This window comes from Dendropsophus ebraccatus, chromosome 4 (assembly GCF_027789765.1).
Source record: "Dendropsophus ebraccatus isolate aDenEbr1 chromosome 4, aDenEbr1.pat, whole genome shotgun sequence".
NCBI classification, from domain to species: domain Eukaryota; kingdom Metazoa; phylum Chordata; class Amphibia; order Anura; family Hylidae; genus Dendropsophus; species Dendropsophus ebraccatus.
In genome coordinates, this window is record NC_091457.1 from 55,192,286 (window position 1) to 55,217,597 (window position 25,312).

Genomic DNA, 25,312 nt, shown 5'->3' on the forward strand with positions numbered 1-25,312 from the left:
CTGTCCCTAAAAAAAACAAACATCCTACTCACTTAATCCGCGCTGTGGCTGCAGGCAGAAGCTCTCCTCTTCCTCATCTTGCGAGCAGCAGGGTCGGGACGTCCGGCAGGCGTGATGACGTCATATCATCACGCCTGCCGGAGAGGTCACGTCCCGGCCTCCCATAGGCTGCTGGTATGAAGTGCCGGCAGCCTATGGGAGGGAATGTAGGAGCAGGATGCTGACACTTCCTGCTCCTACATTATGCTCGCTTTAATGTTCCGCCCGCTCACTGTGCGGGCGGAACATCAAAGTGATCTGTGCATCCCGAGAAGCTGCGCGGCCGAAGCTTCTCGGGATGCTTAAAGTGACAGCGCACATTTCCCACGGGGATCCAGCTGCACCCCTGGCGGGTTCTCCCGGCACACCAGTGTGCCACGGCACCCCGGTTGGGAAACGCTGGTGTAGATTTTTGACCTGCTTTATGTTTCCTTGACCTTTGTGAATTGAGTGTAGTTGAAATGTAGTCTACTGCTTTAGGACACTACTGCTTTTTTGAAGGTTCATGTCTGTTTGTCTTTAGATTTTTTTTTTTTATTCGTGTTTTCAAGGACCTGGTACACTAATCACAAATGGAAGATTTCTGCTATTGTCCTGGGAACCTTGCTAAACTCTTTTGCTTGCTGCAGAAACAGCCATTCAGATGGTTATTAGTTGCATTAATTTGTTCAAGAAAAAAAAAGTTGCTGTGGTCAAAAGGTGTTTCCTCAACTTGTACCATATTGCTGTGTTACATGGTACCGTGACTACTCTCCAAAAGACTACCTACTATCCAGACCACATGTCATGTGGCGGATTTTGAGTTCCACCATCTGTTATATACACACTAGCCATCTTTGAGAACAATTTTGGGTGGTCATCTGAAAAAGGTTTCACTGTATATCTCCTATATACCTTAAAGGTAGCCAAAAACTATTGATTGACAGGGTGCTGACACCTCCCCAATCAGCTGGCACAGCCCTGGAGTTGGAAGCCTTGGCTCCGTACATTGTTTATAGTGGTGGCGCTGGGTTACTGCAACACAACTACCATTTATCTGCTCTACAGTAATCAAACGCCACCACTGCAAATAATTACGGAACTGATTCCTCAGCTCCTGTACAGTGTTTGCACCCTCTCAATTAGCTATTTATGGCCTGCACTGTGGATAGGGCATTTATAACGTTTGGCGAGAAGACCCTTTTAATGCATCTTCTGACAATTAGTGGAGGGCTCATATACACTACTCACAAAAAGTTTGGAAGATTTGGCTTGCAGGTGAAATTTTAGGATCTAAAATGCGCCCTAACCTTTACAAGTGAACTTATTGTGACCACCTCTAAACTTTTGAATGAAATGTTCAATGCTTCAGTACTCATCATTGGAGCGTGAATCTTTCATGTTTTCCATAAATTCCACCTGGAAGCCTAATATCCCTAGCTTTAGTGTAGATATAGCCATACTAATACTTTGCCTACAGCCTGTTATAGGTCCATACTTTATCTCCTTGTGACTTTGAAAGCATCTAGGGTAGCATGGCGCCCCTCCAAGCATATATAAGTCTATGGCAGTGCTTCTCAAACTTTTTCTACTGGAGCCTCACCCAACAGACCAAGGGAATGCCTGGGCCTCACCAGACTGACCAAGAGGATGCCTGGGCCTCACTATCTGTGGTGAAAGTCCATTTGAAAGCTGAAAACAATGCTAGGGCTACCTTTCACTCATCTCCCAAGCTCTGTATGCTAATAAAGCAAGTACAAAATAAATTAATAATGTTGCTAAAATGGAGATTTTGGAGGACTGTGCAGATCATAGTTACTTTTGTGAAAACTGGCTTCCCAGCTGGGCCTCACCAACAACTAGGGGGCGCCTCACTGGTGAGGCCCGCCTCACAGTTTGAGAAGCACTGGTCTATGGTATAAACCAATAAGGACTCTGTGCCTCACTGGTGTCAGTATACACGTCACAGCACTCTAAAGCTTTTTAAACCTCTTCAGATTTAGGACAAGTTTTGTCTCTGAAAATCTCCTTGCACAGAGCTTGTGATCCAGCAGCCATCTCTGGTACGATCTACAGGTTGCATCTGCTGACATAGGCAGTGCTGTATTTATAAGAGGACATTTTTGAAGGAAAACAGTGTTGCTTTTGACCTCAAGTAGGTGAAGATTTTAGAATGGCTTCTGGGGCCAGCTGCCTTTGGTGCTATTTCCGGCACTTGTAGGGGCTGTTACATCCATGCTCCCCTTAGTCAGTGTTACCAAACGAGAGAATTATACGTAGTATTTTATGTCCATTCTATGGGGATGAAGTTGGCATCCTTGTATAGTGTTTGAATAGAAATTGTCTTTACTTGTGGAATGTTTTGCTATAGACAAGTACTTATATATCGGCGGTAACATTTATCACAAGGGGCCACATTACTCCATCTAATTGTTGTGTGCAGAAATATGTAGCAGGCTGTTACGGCGGATAGTTAATAGCCTGGGAAGAAGGGAGTATGGTCACTGTCATCTTAGCCCATGAAATTCTTGTTGCGTCTCCAGTTAATCATTTGTCTGTCTTGAGGATATTTTTATATGGCCTGTTCTCTCCTTGGGAGGGGTAGTATGAGGTGCAGTTAAACACAGTGTGGTGGTGGGATACAAGGCATTTTAAATTTGGATCTTACTGCATGTTTCTGTTAATGGGTAGAGGGTGGGCTTCTGGTGCAAGCTCCCTCTCTGACCTTGAGTCACTAGTACTGGCATTCCTTTGAAGAGACAAGCCTGAGATTGGCAGGGACAGCTGTGCCCAGCAGTGGGGGCTGGGGCTAAATCTGGGAGTCTCGCACAACCAAGGCGTATGCATTTACACTGACAAGCTAGGTACCTCTATGTTATCTTATCACAGTTCTTATGCTTGTTCAGTTGCAAGTCAGGATCACAAGTTCCCTTCAGTAAATCTCCTGGTTGGGTTTAACACCTGTCAATTCACCTTCTTATACAGGAAGCTCAATCTCTTGGGAAACTATGGACCACTGGTTTCTGTAGCTTCAGCCTTTCATCTGGATTTATTGTGGCAGCTCATTGTATTTGGGTGCGTAAGATTTTATGAAACTACTGGGCGTGGGAATGGGTCAGGACCAAACTAAACAGCAGATCCAAAAAGGACTTCAGCTATACCAGTCTAACCAGACAGAAAAGGCCTTACAGGTTTGGACTAAAGTTTTGGAGAAGACTACTGATGCCACTGGCAGGTTTCGCGTCCTTGGATGCCTGATAACAGCTCATTCTGAGATGGGAAGGTATAAAGACATGTTGAAGGTAACTATGCATTGACCTAAATTGGCTTTTTATGCAAGCATTGCCGTAGACTTTAGGATATGGATACAATGTTCTGATGAATACAATGTTCTTGCATGCAATATATTCTACTAAAGTAAGGAGGCTCTAATTGTAGTGAAATGCAGCCATTCCTATTCTATGTAGGGAAATACTGGAGAAGAAGACTATTGATATGATTCTTGGCATCCCTCAGCTCAAGTGCCAAGACTCACTCATTCATGGCAGTGGTAGGGTCTGGAATTGGGCATGTCAGAGGATACTAATTGGAATCCATTTTAGGTGATTCTGATAAAGGTTGAATTCATTTTGAGAACTAATGTCTTGTTACAGATGCACATTATCAGTCTGGTTGGTCAAATCTGAAAATTTTTAGTGTTGATGGCTGAAAGTAAACCTTCTTCACCAGTTTAAAGATATTGTCAGGGGCAAACATAGAGGAGAGTGGGCCACAAAATGGCATAAGTGTTGGTCCATGTCACCATACTATACAGTCTAGTGGTTATTGGTCCTTTTACACATCTCTAGTGGAACCAAATGGCAGGGGCAAACATAGAAGAGAATGGACCATAAAACGATACTGGCACTGGAGCATGTCACCACTGAATCTTCATACTTGAAGAGCCTGGGGCTTTTTGATCCTTAGTACATAGCAGAAGAACTCAAGCATGCTGGAGTCTGGTCATGTGGCATTTTAATACTAATAACTGAAGAAGATGGATACAGTCCTAGAAAGTCTGGGAGAACATGGAGCCAGCCTATGACTGTATCCATGTTTTCCAGGACTCCCTATGGCTGCATCCAACTTCTTCAGCCCCCAGTATTCAAATGCTGCATGATCGGACTCCCGCATGCTCGAGTTGCCCTCATCTCTAGAAGAATCAAATGGATATGTAGCTTTTGGACCACTTTACTATCCTCTTATTTGCAATATGAAGATCTTGTGGAAAAGGAGCCTGGTTCAGCTTTCTATTACACAGTAGTATGGGGTTATGTTATTTCGGACGCTTTCCTTCATAGGTCCTGTTTTGTTTGCCTCTATGGTATCTATGACATTTACAGTTTACCACTAATTGAGGAAGAGTAAATACCACCCATACTTGCTCCCGTGCAGTGGCGTAGCTACCAGAGGGCCCCTCCTTGCCACTGTACTGTTTCCCCATAAAACACTCTTGTGAGCGCAAGCATTGTTTTGCTTGCGGTCACAAGAGCAGGCGCGCGCTGGCCCTGGCTGATGTGCGGCTGACGGGGGTGTCCTGTCCTATCCCCGGCAGCGTGCGCATCAGTGTACCGGAAGTCCAAGCCCTGGCGCACAGTGAGTTCACTGAAGTCCTATCCCCGGCAGCGCGCTCTCTGTACCGGAAGTCCCAGCCCTGGCGCACAGTGAGTTCACTGATGCGCGCGCTGCCGGGGATAGGACGGGACAACCCCGGCAGCCGCACATCAGCCGGGTGGCCAGACCATTAAGAGAGAGGATCGACAGGGGAGCGGGTGGCAGGTGAGTTGTGTGTGTGTTTTTTTTTATCAGCTTTCCTTGGAGGGAAGAAGGGGGGCCATCTATAAGGGCAGAGGGTATCTATAAGGGGGGGGAGAAGGGCACATCTATAAGGGGAGACGGCATCTATAAGGGGGGAGAAACTGCCATCCATAAGGGAGAGAGTGAGAGGGGGGCATTTATAGGGGAGGGGGCCATCTATGAGGGGGGAGAGGGGGCCATCTATAAGGGAGGGGGGAGAGGGGGCCATCTATAAGGGAGGGGGGAGAGGGGGCCATCTATAAGGGGGGGAAGAGGGGGCCATCTATAAGGGAGGGGGAGAGGGGGCCATCTATAAGGGGGGGAGAGGGGGCCATCTATAATGGAGGGAAGAGAGGGGGGCCATCTATAAGGGGGGGAGAGGGGGCCATCTATAAGGGGAGGGGGGAGGGGGGAGAGGGAGCCATCTATAAAAGGGGAACAACACACTCAGCCTACCCACTAAATGAGGGTGCAAAGCGGCCATTACAGATGTGCAGTGTGTATAGTGATGAGGATGGTGTCAGTGTGAGGAGCCTAATATGTCTGTTTAGAACCTGTTTAGAGCTGCATCCACCTCTATATGACTGGATGAGGTGATGTTGATCTGTGTACAGTGGATGTTATTCAGTAGCAGCGGTGGTTTTAGTCAGTATGCGGTGGTGTTAGTATGTGGTGGTATTTGTCAGTAGCAGTGATAGTGTTAGTCAGTATGTGGTGGAATTATTTGTTACTTGTTATCTGGTACTATGATTTATTGGTCTCAGTATACAGGATTTGGTCAGTAACAATATGGTGGTGATGGTAGTGGTGTGGTTGTAATATTTCCTTCTTATATACTGGTAATATTGGCAATATTGGTCTCAGTATACAGGATTTTGTTAGTAACAGTATGGCGGTAATATGTATGGTGATAATATTTTCCTTTATGCTAGTGTTATTGGTAATATCTGTCTTGGGGGGTGTATATATATATATATATATATATATATATATATATATATATGTATATATACCAGTAGCATCACTCGGTCGTGAAAGGGGGGGGGGCAAGTTGACCTCTCGCATCAGGGCCCAGGAGACATTAGCTACGCCCCTGCTCCCGTGGTATTGGATGGTGGGGACAACTATAGAGAGAGACTAGTTCTACACATGTAACTATAGAATAGCTATGATTGGAATTCAAGTAATAACTGTACATCCAGAAGCAGTATACCAAAAAGCTGAACAATAGTTTGAGCGCAGATGCATATCTTGATCTCTCTACAGTTTTTGTTGCACTCACTTCATGAACATGTTGAGTACATTACCAGGCCTGTATTTGGAGTACATGCTGTCCTAGGCACCTTTGAGTGCTGACCCCCCCGCAGGGGCGTAGCTAATGTCTCCTGGGCCCTGATGCGAGAGGTCAACTTGGCCCCCTTTCACGACCGAGTGATGCTACTGGTATATATATATATATATATATATATATATACACACACACCCCAAGACAGATATTACCAATAACACTAGCATAAAGGAAAATATTACCACCATACATATTACCGCCATACTGTTACTAACAAACAAACATTGAGGGTGTGGGGTTTTTTGAGGGGGGGGGGGGGGTTGCAGAATAGTCCTTATATTGTCCTTATTGTATAGACCTTACAATTAGGACAATACGGAGGGAGAATTACATACACCAGTATTAGTGTCCCTAGTATATTACCCCAGTATAGAGAGTGGTATCCCAGGTTCCCAACTGTGCCTACTCTTCAGCTCCCCAGCCTCTGCTTATACTGAGGTGCCAATACCCCTAGGAAAGCTGGGTGACCTCCATTATACTGAGTATAAGATATTGGGAAAGCTGAGTGATCTCCATCATACTGAGTATAAGATGCAAGAAAAGCTGGGGGACCTTCATAATACTGACTACAAGATGCTGGGAAAGCTGGGTGACCTCCATCATACTGACTTCAAGATGCTGGGAAAGCTGGGTGACCTCCATCATACTGACTACTATACAAGATGCTGGGAAGCTGGGTCACCTCCATTATACTGACTACTATACAAGATGCTGGGAAAGCTGGGTGACCTCCATTATACTGACTACAAGATGCTGGAAAGCTGGGTGACCTCTATTATACTGACTACAAGATGCTGGAAAGCTGGGTGACCACATCATACTGAGTATAAGATGCTAGGAAAGCTGTGTGACCTCCATCATACTGACTACAAGATGCTGGTAAAGCTGGGTGACCGCCATTATACTGACTACTATACAAGATGCTGGAAAACTAGGTGACCTCCATTATACTGAGTATACGATGCAAGGAAAGCTGTGTAACCTCCATTATACTGACTAAAAGATGCTGGGAAAGCTGGGCAACCTCCATCATACTGACTACAAGATGTTGTAAGGCTACGTTCACATGTAGCAAAACTAGCAGAATTGTCCGCCGCGGAATGCCGCCAGCCTCCCTGACATAATGGGAGTCTATGGGAGGCTCAGGCTGCTGCCCTCTGAAGAATGAACATGTAAGAGACGCTGTGAGAGCAGCAGCCCAAGCCTCCCATAGACTCCCATTATGTCAGGGAGGCTGGCGGCATTCCACAGCAGACAATTCTGCTAGTTTTGTGACCTGAGTATACAGAGAGGAGGTAGGGGATCCAGATTCTGCTCATGGCCTAGTGAATGCCCTTAGCCCCATGAGGCCCGCCCCCACATCTTTGGCCCTCCCCCTTACACCCGCGATCACCACCCCCATTTTCCTTACCCAGGTGATGCCGATGGTGGTGGTGGTGGTCTCCTTCAGGCCAGGCAGGAGGGGGTGCTCCATCTTCTCATCCAAGGCAGCAGGGGGCAGCTCTCACAGCTCCTTGCTTCAGTAGTGGAGCAGGGAAGTTGTGAGCTGAAGCAAGGAGCTGACAGCAGGGAGCGCTCCACACCATCTCCCGACCGTGATTGTGGCTCCGCCCCCTCGATGCTGGCCCCACCCACTCCCACTGACGATCCCACTTACTATTTCTTTTTTTTCCCTTCCTCTGAAGGTGCCGCCCCCTACAGGGTGCCGCCCTAGGCACCAGACCACAGGTGCCTAGCGGCAAATACCACCCTGTACATTACTTTGTAAAGTTCAGAGTGCAACCAAAATAACTTCCCCTGTAAGTAGAAGAAAGAACGTTTCATCTCTGGTATGCAGCATGAATGGGTCTTATGTAAGAAGCGGTAGTGTCATCATTATTACATAATTTAAATAACGATTATATTCAAATAATGAAAGTATCAGTCTAACACAGTGATCTCCGACCTGTTACCCTCCAGCTGTTGCAAAACGACTACTTCATGCTGGGAGTTCACTACCACATGCAGGGAGTTATACTTTCAAAACAGCTGGAGTGCCACAGGTCAGAGGTCACATCACCCCCGCACTACTACTACTACTACTACACACTTGTGACTGTCAGCTGTCTTTAACATCACGTTCTCTGAATTTTTCAGAACTGAATGTCTCAATTATGCCATGTACTAACCTAAACCTGATGGGGGAGATTCATCAAACATGGTGTAAATTGAAATTGTCTCAGTTGCCCCTAGCAACCAATCAGATTTCACCTTTCATTCCTCACAGACTCTTTGGAAAATTAAAGGTGGAATCTGGTTGCTAGGGGCAATTGAGCCAATTTCACTTTACACTACGTTTGATAAATCTCCCCCGATATTTCTATTACATTCAAAGGCACTGTCATAGCTAGCTATATCTAATCTCATACGCATTCACGACACCTGTACCTGAAAACAATCTCCGGATTCTTCCCCCCTTCTCTGCTCAGAAACAACCAATATCTTATTGTTGCTCTCATACATTTTTATCTTGGTTAGTATAGCTCTTAGCTAAAGCTAGATTCCCACAGTGTTATCTGTTGGCAACCTGCCAAGAACAGGTTGCTAATGTATAGCGTAGAAGACCGCAGTGGGCACCATGCTTTACATTGGATTTGATAGCGTATTTTGCTCCCCAAACTCTCCCCTCTCCAGACTATTCAGAATATAGCAGCCCTAATACCCTCATCCACTTGATATATGTGAATACAGAAACACTGGCTAGTGACAATAAAAGATGGCTGGACTACTGGACTTTTTGTGTCACCACTAGGGATGAGCGAACCTCGAGCATGTTCGAGTTCATCCAAACTAGCGGTGGCTGCTGAAGTTGGATAAAGCCCTAAGGCTATGTGGGAAAACATGGATATAGTCATTGGCTGTATCCATGTTTTCCAGAAAACTTTAGAGCTTTATCCAACTTCAGCACCCGCCACTAATCAAATACCGAACGATCGGGTTCGGATGAACTCGAGCATGCTCGAGGTTCGCTCATCTCTAGTCACCACCTGTTATCTCTTATAAATTGATCATTAGTTTATTACTCCATAATGTTGGATTTTCTTAATGTATTTACCCTATGAAATTTAAAAGGAACTATCAACAAGTTAGACAAACCTGTTCCCTATTGTGCAGGGTGAAGGGATGACTCCTACCTTTCTCCTTGGTGCCGTTCCAGTGCAGTTAGTCTTTTGCTCCATGGTCCTGTGAAACTGTTAGGAGTACCAGAGCACCTGTTAGGAGCACTGCCCGCCCCCATATCCCCGATCCGGCCCACCCACCCATCCATTCATTATCACTAGAAAGGGCCGGGACGGATCGACACTAAGGGGGCAGGCAGTGCTACTAACGGGTGCCTCAGGGCTCCGAAAGGTCTCAACAGACTGTAGAGCAAACTCCTAACTGCACCGGAATGGCGCCGAGGATGAAAGTAAGAGACATCTTCCTCCTCGGTGTCTCCTGTGCAGTAAGGACATATCAGCAGGTTAGATTTGTCTCCCCTTTAAGTTCCCCTTTAAGGTGCTGCAGAATATGTTGGGGCTATATAAATAAAAATGATTTCTAACTGACAACGTATGCTGCGTGTATAAGGTGCAAGCACCAAGGACTTTACACAATCCACTGTATGTGCAATGCGCTGTGATCAGCAGCCGGTGACAGCTGTATACTATACATGAGATTATTTTAAAATGGCCAGGCGTTGATACTGATTCCAGTCTTTTAACCCCACTAGTACCAAAGAAATGTCAACTCATCCTACAAAGAACAAGCCCTCATTCAGCTAAAGTGTGCATTATTGTGCAAAAATACTAAACCATAAAATAAAAAATATTCTTATTTTACTGACCTACACAATAAAGTTAAAATGTCATTTATACTAAATGGTGAATATATTATAAAGAAAAAACCCCAAACTGTGTGATTGCCATTCTTTTGAAAATCATCTAAAATATATAAAAATTTCAATATAATATATGTCCTCTAGGATTGTGTTATTAACAAGTGCAACTAGTCCCTCGAATAAACAAGCACTAATATAGCTACAGCAACAGAAAAGGTGGGGAATAGAGCGGCGGCTACATGAAGATTCCTAGTGGTGTGACCCGAAACCACTGTGTTGTGCTATGTTGGTTGTGAGTCAGAAGGCGACTCCATTCACTTGTATAAGTAATGGAGTCATGTGACCAGGCAGTGCAATGGGGTGGTCTCTGGTCACATGTAACCCTAACCTAAAAAGCAATTGCTGTGTCCTGAAGCCGTTAAGCACCTGTTAGTGCTCCAGCTGACAATCATATCAGGCGGCATCTTCTAGAGCTCTGAATATCTATAGCAGAAAAAAATCTAAATTTGGAACATTCAAATTTGCACCTAGAGAATTGACTCTTACAGGCCCTAGATAAATAATCGTTCTTTACCATGGACCTGTGTGGTTCTATTGGACTCCCGGAGGTTGGACTCCCAAGTATTGCAGCTGTAATACAGCTATATTTTAGTAGATGCATTATCAGCATCTGAATTTGTCCTGATCAGCAGCCTCCAATAATGCGTAAGAACATTTTCACCCAAAACTGCAAACAAACCTAGGTGTTATACCAGAAACGTGTTATATTGTAACTCAAATCTATTTACATGAATGGGAATGAGCTGCAAGACCAGACATAACAAGTGTACTGTTGTGGTGCTGCTTCTGGAAGAAACAGGCATATTTTCTAATACTGGACAATTCCTTTTTTATTTCCCTAAAATGTACAGTATATCTCCATAAGGCCTCATGCATACACAGTCCCACAACATGCATGGCCTGCAGTACAGCTACTGACCCAGTTAGTGACTGGCTGGGTGGGCATTCCTCAGCCGAGTTGTGCATTGTAGGAGTGGGAGCTGCAGGGGCATGGGGATGGGTAAGTATAATTCTTTATTATGTGTTCCCCTACCCTCTGCCCACACAGGATTTTTGAGTTCTCTTTAATACAGTGTGCACAAAGTGCTCAATTTCACAGGTTCCGGTGGGATTATTACCCAGCTCTACTTCACATATGCTTGTCAAATATGCTTTATAGTGTCACTGTCATTAGAACTTTCGAAACCTAAGATAACAGTGATATAAAGCAAGTTTGCAATTTACATTCTTTTTTTTTTTTTTTTGTTATCATGAAAAGCAAGGCACTTCCTGTGTTCTGACTATTTTTATAAAGAGTCTAAACACAGGAAGTCCAGTGTTTCCCAGGTCATCTGTGCACTCACAGAGAAGACAGTCATGTGATTTACAGACGCATTGAGCCGTGACTCTCTGTACAGGAGAGACTACCTGTACAAGACTAAAAATCTGCCTTCAGGAGTCTGGACCTGGATACAAGTAAGTATCGCCTTGTTGTAAAGCATGATAACTAAAAAAAAATAAATAATGAATGAATGTAAATTGCAAACTTGCTTTATATCACATCTACTGTTGCTTTACAATTTGAAAGTTATAATGACAGTGACACTTTAATATAAAGTGATACATCCTCCACTCCCGAAAAGGGAACCCTTATTGATATAGTGTATTAAGATTAAATCGGGAGTCCCCTGACTTCCAAATGGAGAGCTACTACAAACAGTAGTCACTTTTGATAAGGCTGTAGATGGCCTGACATGCAGGGTAAGCCAGCGCCAATCTGCTAGATCGGCGCTCGCTTACCAAGCCTATTACACGACTCATGAATCTCTAGTGATCACCATGTAGCCCTTGCTTTAATCAGCTGTGGTACATTCATCAACTATTAGACTGAGTGGTGCGCAGCTGATGGTTTTTAAACTTTTTAAAAGGCAACGGGCGAATGTTTGCTCACTTATTGGATGATCACTGTCTCTATAAGGGTGGGTTTACACAGAGAGATTTATCTGACAGATTTTGGAAGCCAAAGCCAGGAATGGATTTAAAAAGAGGATAGATTCCAGTCTTTCCTTTATGACCTGATCCCTGTTTATAGTCTGTTCCTGGCTTTGGCTTCAAAGATCTGTTAGATAAATCTCTCTGTGTATACACACCATTACACGGGGTGATATCTCCTTTATTTGCCAGATAATCATTCTATGTACTAAAGCCTTTAGATCTCAATCAGCATGTAATACTAAAAATGTGACACCTCTCATGTGATGTGTCAGAATGGAGGGGGTAGGGTAGCTGAGACCCCCCCACCCCCTTTCTTCCCCTATAATCTACAGAGCAACAGGGTTTCTTTGGTGACTGGAGAGCATGTTCCCATTTGGAGGTTTCCTTGACTCCCATTGATTTTACTTCCACTTGATACATATTGGAACTAACGGGCACCCACCTATTTGACACTTATGACACATCTGAATGACATTCTAGGAATGCTCTTATAATGAAAAGGACATTCTATAAAAGCAATTATAATATGTAAAGTAAGGCCTGCTAACTGTAAAGTGTCTTTCTGATAGTATATTAGAAAACTGCTATTTATGCAATCCTCTAATGGATTCTATAAAAGAGGTTTATCATCGGGTATTATACAATTACATTTATTATGCAAAAAATGCATTTGAGTCTATAGACTAGTCTCTTCTGATAAATCAGCCCCCTAAAATGCATTGCCAAAAAAAAAAAAAAATACAATAAGTTATACAAAACGACCATGGAAGACAGGTGAGAGAAGGGAATGCATGTCCACAGTCATCAACAACTCAGAGGATGTTGTAGGTGGGAAGCACAGCTGCGTTTTTATAGCTGTTTGTAAAAAACTGCCTATCCACAGTCAATAAAACAGCAGGTGCCTATCCTCAGCCTATCACATCCTCACAGCTGGGGTATTTGCCTACACAATGACTTTTGGCCTTTTATTAGTATTCACTGTGGACTCTCTTATGTAAATAGTACTAAACCTAGCATAGTCCTGACTATCATTCCTTTCTTAGGGATTTGTTCACATGTGCAGATCTGCAGCAGATTTGATGGCACAGATTTGATGTGTTCAGTTTAGATTTAGATCAAATCTGCTGCGGATCCGCACCATCAAATCCGCTGCCATACGGTACGTGTGAAGCTATCCTTATATGGTGTTTCCATGTCAGCCTCTTTTCATGATCTATTAGGGTGTCTAGATGACATATAGGGTGACCCTTCCTCTTTTAATCCAGAGTAGAAACACTGCAAAAAGCAGCACTTACTGTTGAGGAGTTGGCACAGGCTGGTGAACAGTCACCCACTGAATTCAGTGGGCACTATGTGATACTACAGTTGCACTTTGGCTTTAGTAGAACCCCTAGAGTATACCCTGTATAAGGGTATGTGCACACTACGGAATACGCATGGAACTTTCAAGCGGAGTCCCCCTGTTCCATAGACTTATTGATATTCTCAAACAAAATCCGCTGTCCACCCAAAGAACTAACAAGGGAGGATGCAGCATCCTCCATTTTACAATTTGCCTTTATGTTTACAAGTATCTATCATAAAGTATACAGTATACACCACTACCGTTCAAAAGTTTGGGGTCACCCAAACAATTTAGTGTTTTCCATGAAAAGTCACACTTATTCACCACCATGCGTTGTGAAATGAATAGAAAATAGAGTCAAGACATTGACAAGGTTAGAAATAATGATTTGTATGTGAAATAACATTGTTTTTACATCAAACTTTGCTTTCGTCAAAGAATCCTCCTTTTGCAGCAATTCCAGCATTGCACACCTTTGGCATTCTAGCTATTAATCTGTTGAGGTAAGCTGGAGAAATTGCACCCCACGCTTCTAGAAGCAGCTCCCACAAGTTGGATTGGTTGGATGGGCACTTCTGGCGTACCATATGGTCAAGCTGCTCCCACAACAGCTCAATGGGGTTCAGATCTGGTGACTGCGCTGGCCACTCCATTACCGGTAGAATGCCAGCTGCCTGCTTCTGCTGTAAATAGTTCTTGCACAATTTGGAGGTGTGTTTAGGGTCATTGTCCTGTTGTAGGATGAAATTGGCTCCAATCAAGCGCTGTCCACTGGGTATGGCATGGCGTTGCAAAATTGAGTGATAGCCTTCCTTATTCAGAATCCCTTTTACCCTGTACAAATCTCCTACCTTACCAGCACCAAAGCAACCCCAGACCATCACATTACCTCCACCATGCTTAACAGATGGCGTCAGGCATTCTTCCAGCATCTTTTCATTTGTTCTGCGTCTCACAAACATTCTTCTTTGTGATCCAAACACCTCAAACTTGGATTCATCCGTCCACAACACTTTTTTCCAGTCTTCCTCTGTCCAATGTCTGTGTTCTTTTGCCCATCTTAATCTTTTTCTTTTATTGGCCAGTCTCAGATATGGCTTTTTCTTTGCCACTCTGCCCTGAAGCCCAAAATTCCGCAGCCGCCTCTTCACTGTAGATGTTGACGCTGGTGTTTTGCGGGTACTATTTAATGAAGATGCCAGTTGGGGACCTGTGAGGCGTCTGTTTCTCAAACTAGAGACTCTAATGTGCTTATCTTCTTGCTTAGTTGTGCAACACAGCCTCCCACTTCTTTTTCTACTCTGGTTAGAGCCTGTTTGTGCTGTCCTCTGAAGGGAGTAGTACACACCCTTGTAGGAAATCTTCAATTTCTTAGCAATTTCTCGCATGGAATAGCCTTCATTTCTAAGTACAAGAAAGTTCTCTTTTTCTGGCCATTTTGAGCGTTTAATTGACCCCACAAATGTGATGCTCCAGAAACACAATCTGCTCAAAGGAAGGTCGGTTTTGTAGCTTCTGTAACGAGCTAGACTGTTTTCAGATGTGTGAACATGATTGCACAAGGGTTTTCTAATCATCAATTAGCCTTCTGAGCCAATGAGCAAACACATTGTACCATTAGAACACTGGAGTGATAGTTGCTGGAAATGGGCCTCTAAACACCTATGTAGATATTGCACCAAAAACCAGACATTTGCAGCTAGAATAGTCATTTACCACATTAGCAATGTATAGAGTGTATTTGTTTAAAGTTAGGACTAGTTTAAAGTTATCTTCATTGAAAAGTACAGTGCTTTTCCTTCAAAAATAAGGACATTTCAATGTGACCCCAAACTTTTGAACGTTAGTGTATATGTACATATTGGCACAGCCCCATTCACTTAAATGGCCCAAATGGAGTCAACTACTGACTATGGGCCATTTCCTTCACATATACATGTATTTACCAGGACACAAAATTTCAGTATTCTGCACCTTTGAGCCCTGGTATATTTTGTTCATGCAACGTAACCCTTTCCTGACCTATGACATACAGTTACAGCTTTGGTCTGGTGAGAGAGTATGACATGGACTTGGAACCTGGACCTGTTACTATCTGCAGGTCACACTCATGATGGTCAGTGAACTCTTTAAAGGCCTCTATTAATAGCAATTGACATCTAAACAGTTTGTACTTGTACCTCTGCAATGTAACTGCACTCCTCTCCACCTAGGATGGAGAAAAACTAGCTGATTGGAGGGGTCTAACCAGGGGCGTAGCTAATGTCTCCTGGGCCCTGGTGCGAGAGGTCAACCTGGGCCCCCCCCCCCTTTCACGACCAAGTGATGCTACTGGTAGGTGTATGTGTGTGTGTGTATATATGTGTATATATATATATATATATATATATATACACTCAAAGACAGATATTACCAATAACACCAGCATATAGGAAAAGAAAATATAATCACCATACACCGCCATATTGTTACTGTATACTGAGACCAATATTGCCAATGATACCAGTATACAAGGCAAATATACACGCCACACCACAACCACTACCATCACCACCATATTGTTACTGACCAAATCCTGTATACTAAGACCAATAAAACACAGTATCGGATAACACGTAACAAATATTACCACATACTGACTAACACCGCCACATACCGACTTAACACCTCCACATACTGACTAACACCGCCACATACTGACTAACACCGCCACATACTGACTAACACCACCACTGCTACTAAATCCACTGTACACAGATCACTATCACCTCATACTACAGTTATATAGAGGGGGCCGCAGCTCCACACAGGTTTTGTACACCATATAAATTACAGTGCAGATATATCAGGTTACTCACAGGGGACATTTCTCTGATCAGAGTTCTTCCCTTTTCATTTTCTTCTCCATCTGCCCTGGGCCGTCATGAAAACTTCCCCGAGCCACGAATCCACAGAATCTGCCAGACAAACATATTAGGCTCCTCACTCTGTCACCATCCTCATCTCTATACACACTGCACATCTGTATTGGCCCCTTTACACCCTCATTTAGTGGGTAGCCCTGACACTATGTGACCCCCCCTTATAGTATATAGATGGCCCCCACTGCATGTTGCACCCCCCTTATAAATGGCCCCCTTTCCTCTCCTCCCCTTATAGTTGCCCCCCTCTCCCATGTCTTATAGATGCCCCCCTCTCCCCCCCCCTTATAGATGCCCCCTCTCCCCCCATTATAAATGCCACCCTCTTCTCCCCCCCAAAGATGCCCCCCATCTCCCCCCATTATAGATGCCCCCCTCTCCCCCCCATTATAGATGCCCCCCCTTCCCCCCATTATAGATGCCCCCCTCTTCTCCCCCATTATATATGCCCCCCTCTTCTCCCCCCCTTATAGATGCCCCCCTCTCCCCCCATTATAGATGCCCCCCTCTTCTCCCCCCCTTATAGATGCCCCCCTCTCCCATCCCTTATAGATGCCCCCCCTTTCCTCTATGCTTAGCAGAATAAAAAAACAAACAAACACACAAACTCACCTGACAACCCGCTCCCCCAGCGATCCTCTCCTTCTTCACGCTCCGGCTGATGCACGGCTACCGCGCATCAGTGAGCTCCCTGTACACCGGGGCTGGGACTTCCGGGACAGGAAGCGTCTCTGACGTACGCTTCCTGTGCCGGAAGTCAGGGCCCCAGGCGGCACAGGGAGCTCACTGATGCGTGGCGCTGCCGGGGATAGGACGGGACACCCCCGGGGGCCCGGACGAGCTTGTTCTTGTGACCGCAAGCAAAACAATGCTTGCAGTCACAAGAGTAATTTAAGGGGGGAGCAGTGCAGTGGCAAGGGGGGCCCTCGCGGGCCCCCCCCTTGTAGCGGGCCGGGTCGCAGCGGCGACCGCTGCGACCCTGGTAGCTACGCCACTGGGTCTAACCACCGTCACAAGAACTCGACTGAAATGTCCCCCAGAAGGAACAGAATGCCCTACGCGTGTATGGCCGTCAGTCAATTTCTCTACTATGCTGCTTCTGTACCTTGCTGAACTTAGTGGTTGAACCCCCCCCCCCTCCAATCAGCTAGTTATCTCCTATCCTATTGATAGGGGATAACTTTTAATTAAGGTATAATGCCATTAAGGATAGAGTTTCATGGAGAACTTTAGTCTTTAATGCAGTTTTTGACATGGTCAAAATTCTTCCAATTTTCACCTCTGACTTCCACAGTAAGGAAACACTGAGGTTGTGTGTTCACTCTGTTATATTAGTGGGCCTTGCACATACCCAAATGTCACTGTGTAGCCCCACATTTGCAGTGGGTATTCAAACCCCATAAAAAAAATTAAAAAGTTCGGGGGCTAAGAAAATAAAAATGTTTTTGGCCCAATCCCCTGACGCTGCTGTTCTAACTGCTCACAGTTCCTGCCATTCACTGCTGCTTCCTGTGATGTGTCAACTGATTGTTTAGGTAATTACTGACACAGCAATGACTCGCCTTGGCCAGTGACTGACTGAGCAGGCAGTTCTGGCTGGGTCTACATGTCACAGTAACTAGGAAGCAGAGATGAGGGATGAGGAGCAGTAGCTGTTGTAATGGTAGTGATATTGGATTGGGCAGGTGAGTATGCTTTCTTTTTTCTTTTTTTAGCACCTTGACACATTTTTAGCACCTTTAGACAAGCTGTTCCACATTTATTATTAGAATGTTTGACATGTATGTTAAATAGTCCAAAAGTAAAAAACCAACCTTTACTGCATGGCATATATTCTTTTAGGGTAAATTCACACGGGCGTCTCGCACAAGAAATCCGCAGCTAATCCGCAATACACATATTATTCTTATTATTATTAATACGTGTATTGCGGATTAGCTGCGGATTTCTTATGCGAGACGCCTGTGTGAATTTACCCTAACTGGATTCAGTTGTGTGGAATAACATAGTCTACTACACAATTCCATATGTTTCCTGCACTGGTGAAAGCCAAATGGACATTCTTTTAGCCTTTTTCAGGCCAATGGAGCCTTATGGCCAAGGTTAGCATATACATTGGGAACTTTTCCAGGATACATACAAGCTAATGAATATGTGATATGAACATAGCAGTGCACCATTTGTATGCAGCGTACATCACCGTGAACGTGATATAAGCGTCTTCTCTGTCATTATGAAAAATGGAAAAGCCTCATTACATAAAAAGCTTTAAAGGAGTCTCCTGCCCCCCTCCTGTCACAATGCGTTTTTTTTTTTTGTTTTGTTTTTTAGCTTTAAACTTTATTACACAAAAAAACTAGACCATAACATACAAAAAAGTACATGACAATTCCACATATACATATAAAAAACTTTACATAGTCATAAAATTTTTTTTTAACCCACAACAGGCTTCAATAGACACATGTTTAGTATACAATATAGAAAATACCCATACCCCCCCTTCTCCGACCCACCCACCCTCTCCCCCACCCTACCTCCCTTACCCAACCTTCCCTCCCCCCCCCCACACCCCCTGTCGAGGTAAGAAAAAAACGATAAAAGTTACTGACATTTTTCGAAAATCTCTACACAATTCTCCCAATTTTTAATATTTGGAATCTCAGGTGCTAACCATTTTCTCACCAACACCAGCCTAGCGTAGAATAACAGTCTCTGAATTATTCTTCTACTACTCTTTCTACATGGTGCCGACAAGGGATCTCCTAAAATGGCCAAAACTGGATCTAATTCGAATTTAATCTCTACCTTATCCATAATTTTCTTATGAACCGAGTTCCAGTATTTGCTTAGAGCCTGACATGACCACATCATATGTACTCCATCATAAAGTAAGAATATAACAGTTTCATCTCCTTTTTACATATTACCCCATTCCTAAATTTCCTAATTACCGTGCCCGGTTCACAGATATTACCCTGATTCCTTCTTAGGTTCTCACGGATTACAGCTCTATACTTCGTATATTCGTACCAATGTCTCTCGTCCAAGTTGTATTGCTCTCTCATTGTGGCCCAACTTTTAATATCTCCTCCGTCCATTACATCCTTGACTGTTCTTACTCCTGCTTCTAGAAAGGCTTTTACTACCCCTGATCTACCCATTACACTAAACCCTTCATTTAGCCACAGCGGAGCAAACTCCATCAATCTATTTCTCTTAAGTTCCTTCTTTAATTTTATCCAAGTCCCACTTAAAGATTTTATCATTCCCATCTTTTTCCATTCTTTCCCTTCCAAAAGTCCACTCTCCAAAATCTGAAAAACATCCCACTCCCCCTCCCCCAACTTCTCACTCAAATAACTACATAAATAATCTTGTTTCCATCTAGCCAACCAGCCAACCAAAAACATTCCGCAGCTAACAAATATTTTTCTACGTTGGGGACACCCAATCCTCCTCTTACCATTGGCACACATAAATCCTCCAATTTCATCCGTACCCTTTTCCTTCCCCATATCAGTGCATTCCATGCCACTTTTATCCTTTTAAGGTACTTTTTCCCCACTCCCACTGGGGTGGCATTGAATATATAGAGGAGTTTAGGCATAAGAATTGTCTTTATTAATGTAATTCTATCTATCTTGGAGATCCTTAAGTTACACCACACAGACACTTTCTTTTCTATATGCTTCACTACGTTTTTGGTGTTTAATTCATTGAACTGACGTAAATTTCTTGATACCTGTATCCCCAAGTATGTAAAACTTTTCCCCTTCTCCAAATTAAACAGTGGGGGTAAGGAAAGGACCAAATCCTGGTTAAGGGACATCAGGGTGGATTTTTCCCAATTTATTAATAGGCCAGAGTAACTATCCAGCTCGTGGACTAAATTCATTATGCGTGGAACTGCAATCAGTAGATCACTCAAAAAAAAAGAAGATCATCTGCATAAAGGGATATCCTGTCCCCTTTACTCCTCGCCCCGGACCCCTTTACTTTATCACCAGATCTAATCTTAATTGCCAGGGGCTCAATTCCTAGGGCGAAGAGCAGAGGGGAGAGAGTCCCATTGGGTTTTTACTTGTCACACACCCCAGACAGTAGGTGATGTGGTTGTCAGTCATTCGCTAATGCTGCTTTATATTGACTGAGATGAGTTAATGAAGAAAGTGACAGCATTATTGTGTTACTGCCATTACCACCTCATAAAGAAGCCCTCATATCTCCGTCATATGTTAGTGGACTGTGACCAAGACCGCTCAATACTTATTATCACATTAGCTCACATTACCATGACGCTACAGTTAGGCCGCACTTATCAAAACTATGATTAAAAAAAGGCTTTGTTGCCCATAGTAACCAGATGACAGCTTTCTTTTTTTTCTTTAACCCCTTAACGACATCGGGCGTACCTATACGCCCCCGCAGGGTGGGCTTTAACGCAAACGGGCGTATAGGTACGCCCGATGTTTCCCCGATCGCTGTGTGTTCACACACAGCGGTCGGGGAAGATGGCCTGCTATAATGTATAGCAGGCCATCTCTGCTCGTCGGCACGGGGGGTGATTAACCCCTCCCGTGCCGACGATCGCTGCTTTATGCTGATCACTACAGATCAGCATATAGCAGCTGAAAACAGCTTTCCGGGTCATCGGTGACCCGGTGGCCCGGAAAGCAATGGCAATTGGTGCTGTCCGAGATAGCACCAATCGCCATTAGTGTCCCCAACAAAGATGGCGCGGATGCCACCCCCACGATCGCCGTGATAGGCCGGCCAGTACCGGCCGGCCCATCACGGCGATCATACTGTAAAAAAGAGTTTTGCCGTGTTCTGCACCCCCCAGCTAGGTAGCTGAGAGGTGCAGAACAGGTGTGTGTGGTGCAGGTGTACCATACTCACCTGATCTGGCCGTCCGGAGTGAAGATCTGCGGTCCGCGCCGTCCTCGCATCTTCTTCGCGTCGCTTCCGGGTTCGTTCGTCCAGCGTCGGAAATCTTCGGAAACACTCGGGTCTTCGTTTTCGGCGGGCCTCGGTAATCTCCGGCAATCTTCTCTCTACTGCCCCCTAGCGGCTTATCAGTGAATATCATTCACTGATCAGTTGCTTTGGGTTAAAAAGATTTTTTTTTTCCCCCCAATTTTTTTTTTTTTTACTTTTTTTGCGCCCTAACGCCGCTGAGTACTGATCAGCATCGCACGTAAGTGCGCCACTGATCAGCAACTCCTCCTTTTTGGCGTAGGAGCGTTTTCCCCCCCTATATCCTACCGCCACTGTCTGCTGATAAGTGCCGCACGTAAGTGCGGCATTTATCAGCAGCTCCTTTCTTGGCGTAGGGATATTATTTTCTTACTGTCAAAAAAACTTAAAAAACACTACATTACACTACACTACATGAAATAAAGTTTTACAATAAACATTTACATACCCCATATACTAGTCCCCGTATAAAGATGGCCCCCAGGGTGTTTTCGGCTTCGGACGCATATGCTATTATTGCCTCCAACACCGAAACAGCCAGTGAGAATGAATGGGGGGATCCTTCTTTCCTCCATTCATCATCATCATCATCATCAAGTGACGTGTCTGGGGGTAGCGTAGCGTACGCTGCCCCCCAGACACGTCTTTTCCGCCAGTACCGTCCCAATAAGAGATCACGGTATGGCGTGAAATTCTACAAACTCTGTGACAGTACCTCAGGGTACACTTACAGATTTAGGGTACATGCACACTGCGGAATGGCGAAGGATAACCCTTTGTGCATTCCACAGCTGGCACCCGCCGGCGGACTGATGCAGGCGTGCGTCTCCGCCCGTGTCATAGACTCTATTCTATGCAAGGGCGGATTTCGTTGTCCGTCCAAAGAATGAACACGTTCATTCTTTGGACAGGGGGCGGATTCCGCCCGTGCATAGAATGGAGTGTGACACGAGCGGAGACGCGCGCTTGCATCAGTCCGCCGGCGGGTGCCAGCTGCGGAATGCACAAAGGGTTATCCTTCGCCATTCCGCAGTGTACATGTACCATTACAGTGTATGAAGGAAGGGACACCCGAATCCAGCCCCAGATGAACCCACTCCCCCCCTCCCGTCCTCAGAGTTAGTGGGGAGATCGTCCGGGAACTGATCTTCCCACTGCTGGATAAAGGTTACCACCCGTACGGGGATAACTTTTATACCAGCACCCCCTCCTCTGGTCTCTCGCTGCCCGAGCTACTGTAGCTTGCGGCACGATCCGAACATATCAGAAGCAGTAATAAAGCCCTAATATTTAGCAGCCATGGAGCGGACCCAGCGCTTCTGGATATGAAGGACCCCGTATCGCACCAGGGAAACATTTTCCAGGTGACGTCCCCCACACTGGAAAACAGGAGACCCCAGAAGAAGTGCAGAGTGTGGGGTAACAGGGGGATCAGGAAGGACACCATTTTCCAATGTGACGCCTGTCCTGATCGCCCCGGCCTCTGCATACTGGATCGCTTCAAGGCGCACCACACGTCACTGGGGTTCTACATTATCTAAATTCTGTCCCTTATTCCTATTTCAGGGGTCACGTTGATCCAGGGATTATACTGATCGCCATTATGGAGTCGGGAAGGATTTTTTCCCCTGTGATGAGGCTACTGTCGTCTGCCTCACGAGGGTTTTTTGCCTTCCTCTGGATCAACACAGGTTGAATTTGATGGACACCTGTCATTTTCAACCTTATAAACTAATAATTGGCCTAATACCCCCAAATAAATTAGAATTGTCCCTTTTCCCCAGCTAAATAGGTATGGCCGCCATTCCCATTAGAGGATGCCATGATGCAATTACAAAGCCTCTCTGCGGCCAGGACAGTAGAAACCCCCCACAAGTGACCCCATTCTGGAAACTACACCCCATAAGGAATCTAACAAGGGGGGCAGCGGGGATATGGCCCCCTGGTGACGGCCACATTTGTGGCGTGAAAATAAAAAAAAAATATTTTTTATTTTCACGGCACATGTTCCACATATGTGCCCATCACCAGTGGGGTCCATATCCTCACTGCACCCCTTGTTGGATTCCTTATGGGGTTTAGTTTCCATAATGGGGTCACTTGTTGGGGGTTTCTACTGTCCTGGCAGCACATTTGTAAATGCGACATGGCCTCCATCCTCCATTCTAGCCTCTAAATGGCGCTCTGTCCCTTTGGTGGCTTGCCCTGTGCCCATATAGCACATTATGTCCACATGTGGGGTATTTTCGTACTCAGGGGAAACTACCCTACACGTTTTGTGTTCACTTTCTTTTTTAACCCCTTGTGGAAAAGGAAAAAATCAAGGCTAGACCAACATTTAGTGTAAAAAATGTTTAATTTTTACACTAAATCATTGATCTTGTCTTGATTTTTTCATTTTCACAAGGGGTTAAAAGATAAAAAAAAACACTAAATGTGTAGCGCAATTTCCGGAAATACCCCACATGTGGACATAAAGCGCCATGTGGGTGCAGGGTAAGCCTCCAAAAGGAAGGAGCGCCATTTGGTTTTTGAAGGCTGGATTTGGCTGGAATGGATTCCAAGGGCCTTGTTGCATTTAAAAGGCCCCTGTGTTGCCAAGACAGTTGAACCCCCCCACAATTGACCCCATTATGGAAACTACACCCCTCAGGGAATGTAACAAGGGGTGTAGTGAGCATATGGACCCCACTGGTGACGGGCACAAATGTGGAACAATATGGCGTGAAAATGAAATATTACATTTTTTACACTATAATGTTGGTTTAGCCTTAAATTTTTCATTTTCACAAGGGGTTAAAAGAGAAAAAAACACACAAAATGTGTAGAGCAATTTCCCCCCGAGTCCGTAAATACCCCACATGTGGACATAAAGCGCCATGTGGGTGCAGGGCAAGCCTCCGAAGGAAAGGAGCGCCATTTGGATTTTGGAGGCTGGATTTGGCCAGAATGGATGATGAACGCCATGTCGCATTTACAGAGCCCTCGTGCTGCCAAAACACTGGAAACCCCCCACAAGTGACCCCATTCTGGAAACTACACCCCTCAAGGAATCTATCAAGAGGTGCAGTGAGGATATGGACCCCTTGATGACGGCCACATTTGTGCCGAGAATGTGAAAAAATGAAAATTTTCCCTTTCACGTCACATTGTTCCACATTTGTGCCAGTCACCAGTGGGGTCCATATGCTCACTGCACCCCTTGTTAGATTCCTTGAGGGGTGTAGTTTCCAAAATGGGGTCACTTGTGGGGGGTTTCCAGTGTCTTGGCAGCACGAGGGGTCTGTAAATGCGACATGACCCTTGAAATCCATTCCAGTAAAATCCAGCTTGCAAAGGACAATTGGCGCTCCTTCCCTTTGGAGGCTCGTCCTGCGCCCGCTTGGCACTTTATGTCCACATGTGGGGTATTTCTGTACTCGGGAGAAACTGCGCTACACGTTTGGTGTTTTTTTTTTTCTTTTATCCCCTTGTAAAAATGAAAAATGAAGGCTAGAACAACATTTTAGTGTAAAAAATAGAATTTTTCCTTTTTTACACCACATTGTTCTGAAAATCTGTGAAGCACCTTTGGGGTCCAAATGCTCACCGCACCCCTTGTTACATTCCTTGAGGGGTGTAGTTTTCTAAATGGTGTCCCTTTAGGGGTGTTTTTAATGTTTTGGCACCCCAGAGCCTCTGCCAACCTGAAGTGGTACGGTCAAAAATAACCAAATATAACGGAGGCGTTGAAATTCACTGGGCGCTCCCTTATATCTGAGGCTTGTGGTTGCGTCAAATAGTGCAATACGGCCACATATGGGGTATTTCTATAAACTGCAGAAACGGAGCAATCAATATTGGGGTGCATTTCTCTGGTAATAGGTTTAAAATTATGAAAGATATTGGATTACAATAAAATCTCTGCACAGAAAATAAAAATTTTCAAATTTCTTACACACTTAGCTTTTATTTCTGTGACTCCCCTAAAG

The 25,312-nt window shown here is 44.7% G+C and overlaps 1 protein-coding gene across 1 annotated transcript in view; it reads left to right on the forward strand.

Moving 5' to 3' along the window:
- The first annotated feature begins 2,939 nt into the window (after window positions 1-2,939).
- Window positions 2,940-25,312, forward strand: part of RAPSN (receptor associated protein of the synapse) — a 43,696-nt gene continuing 21,323 nt past the window's right edge. The window contains exon 1 of the mRNA XM_069968406.1: window positions 2,940-3,320. Within this exon, the coding sequence (XP_069824507.1) occupies window positions 3,108-3,320 (213 nt within the window). The 5' untranslated portion in view covers window positions 2,940-3,107. The remainder of the gene's footprint in view (window positions 3,321-25,312) is intronic.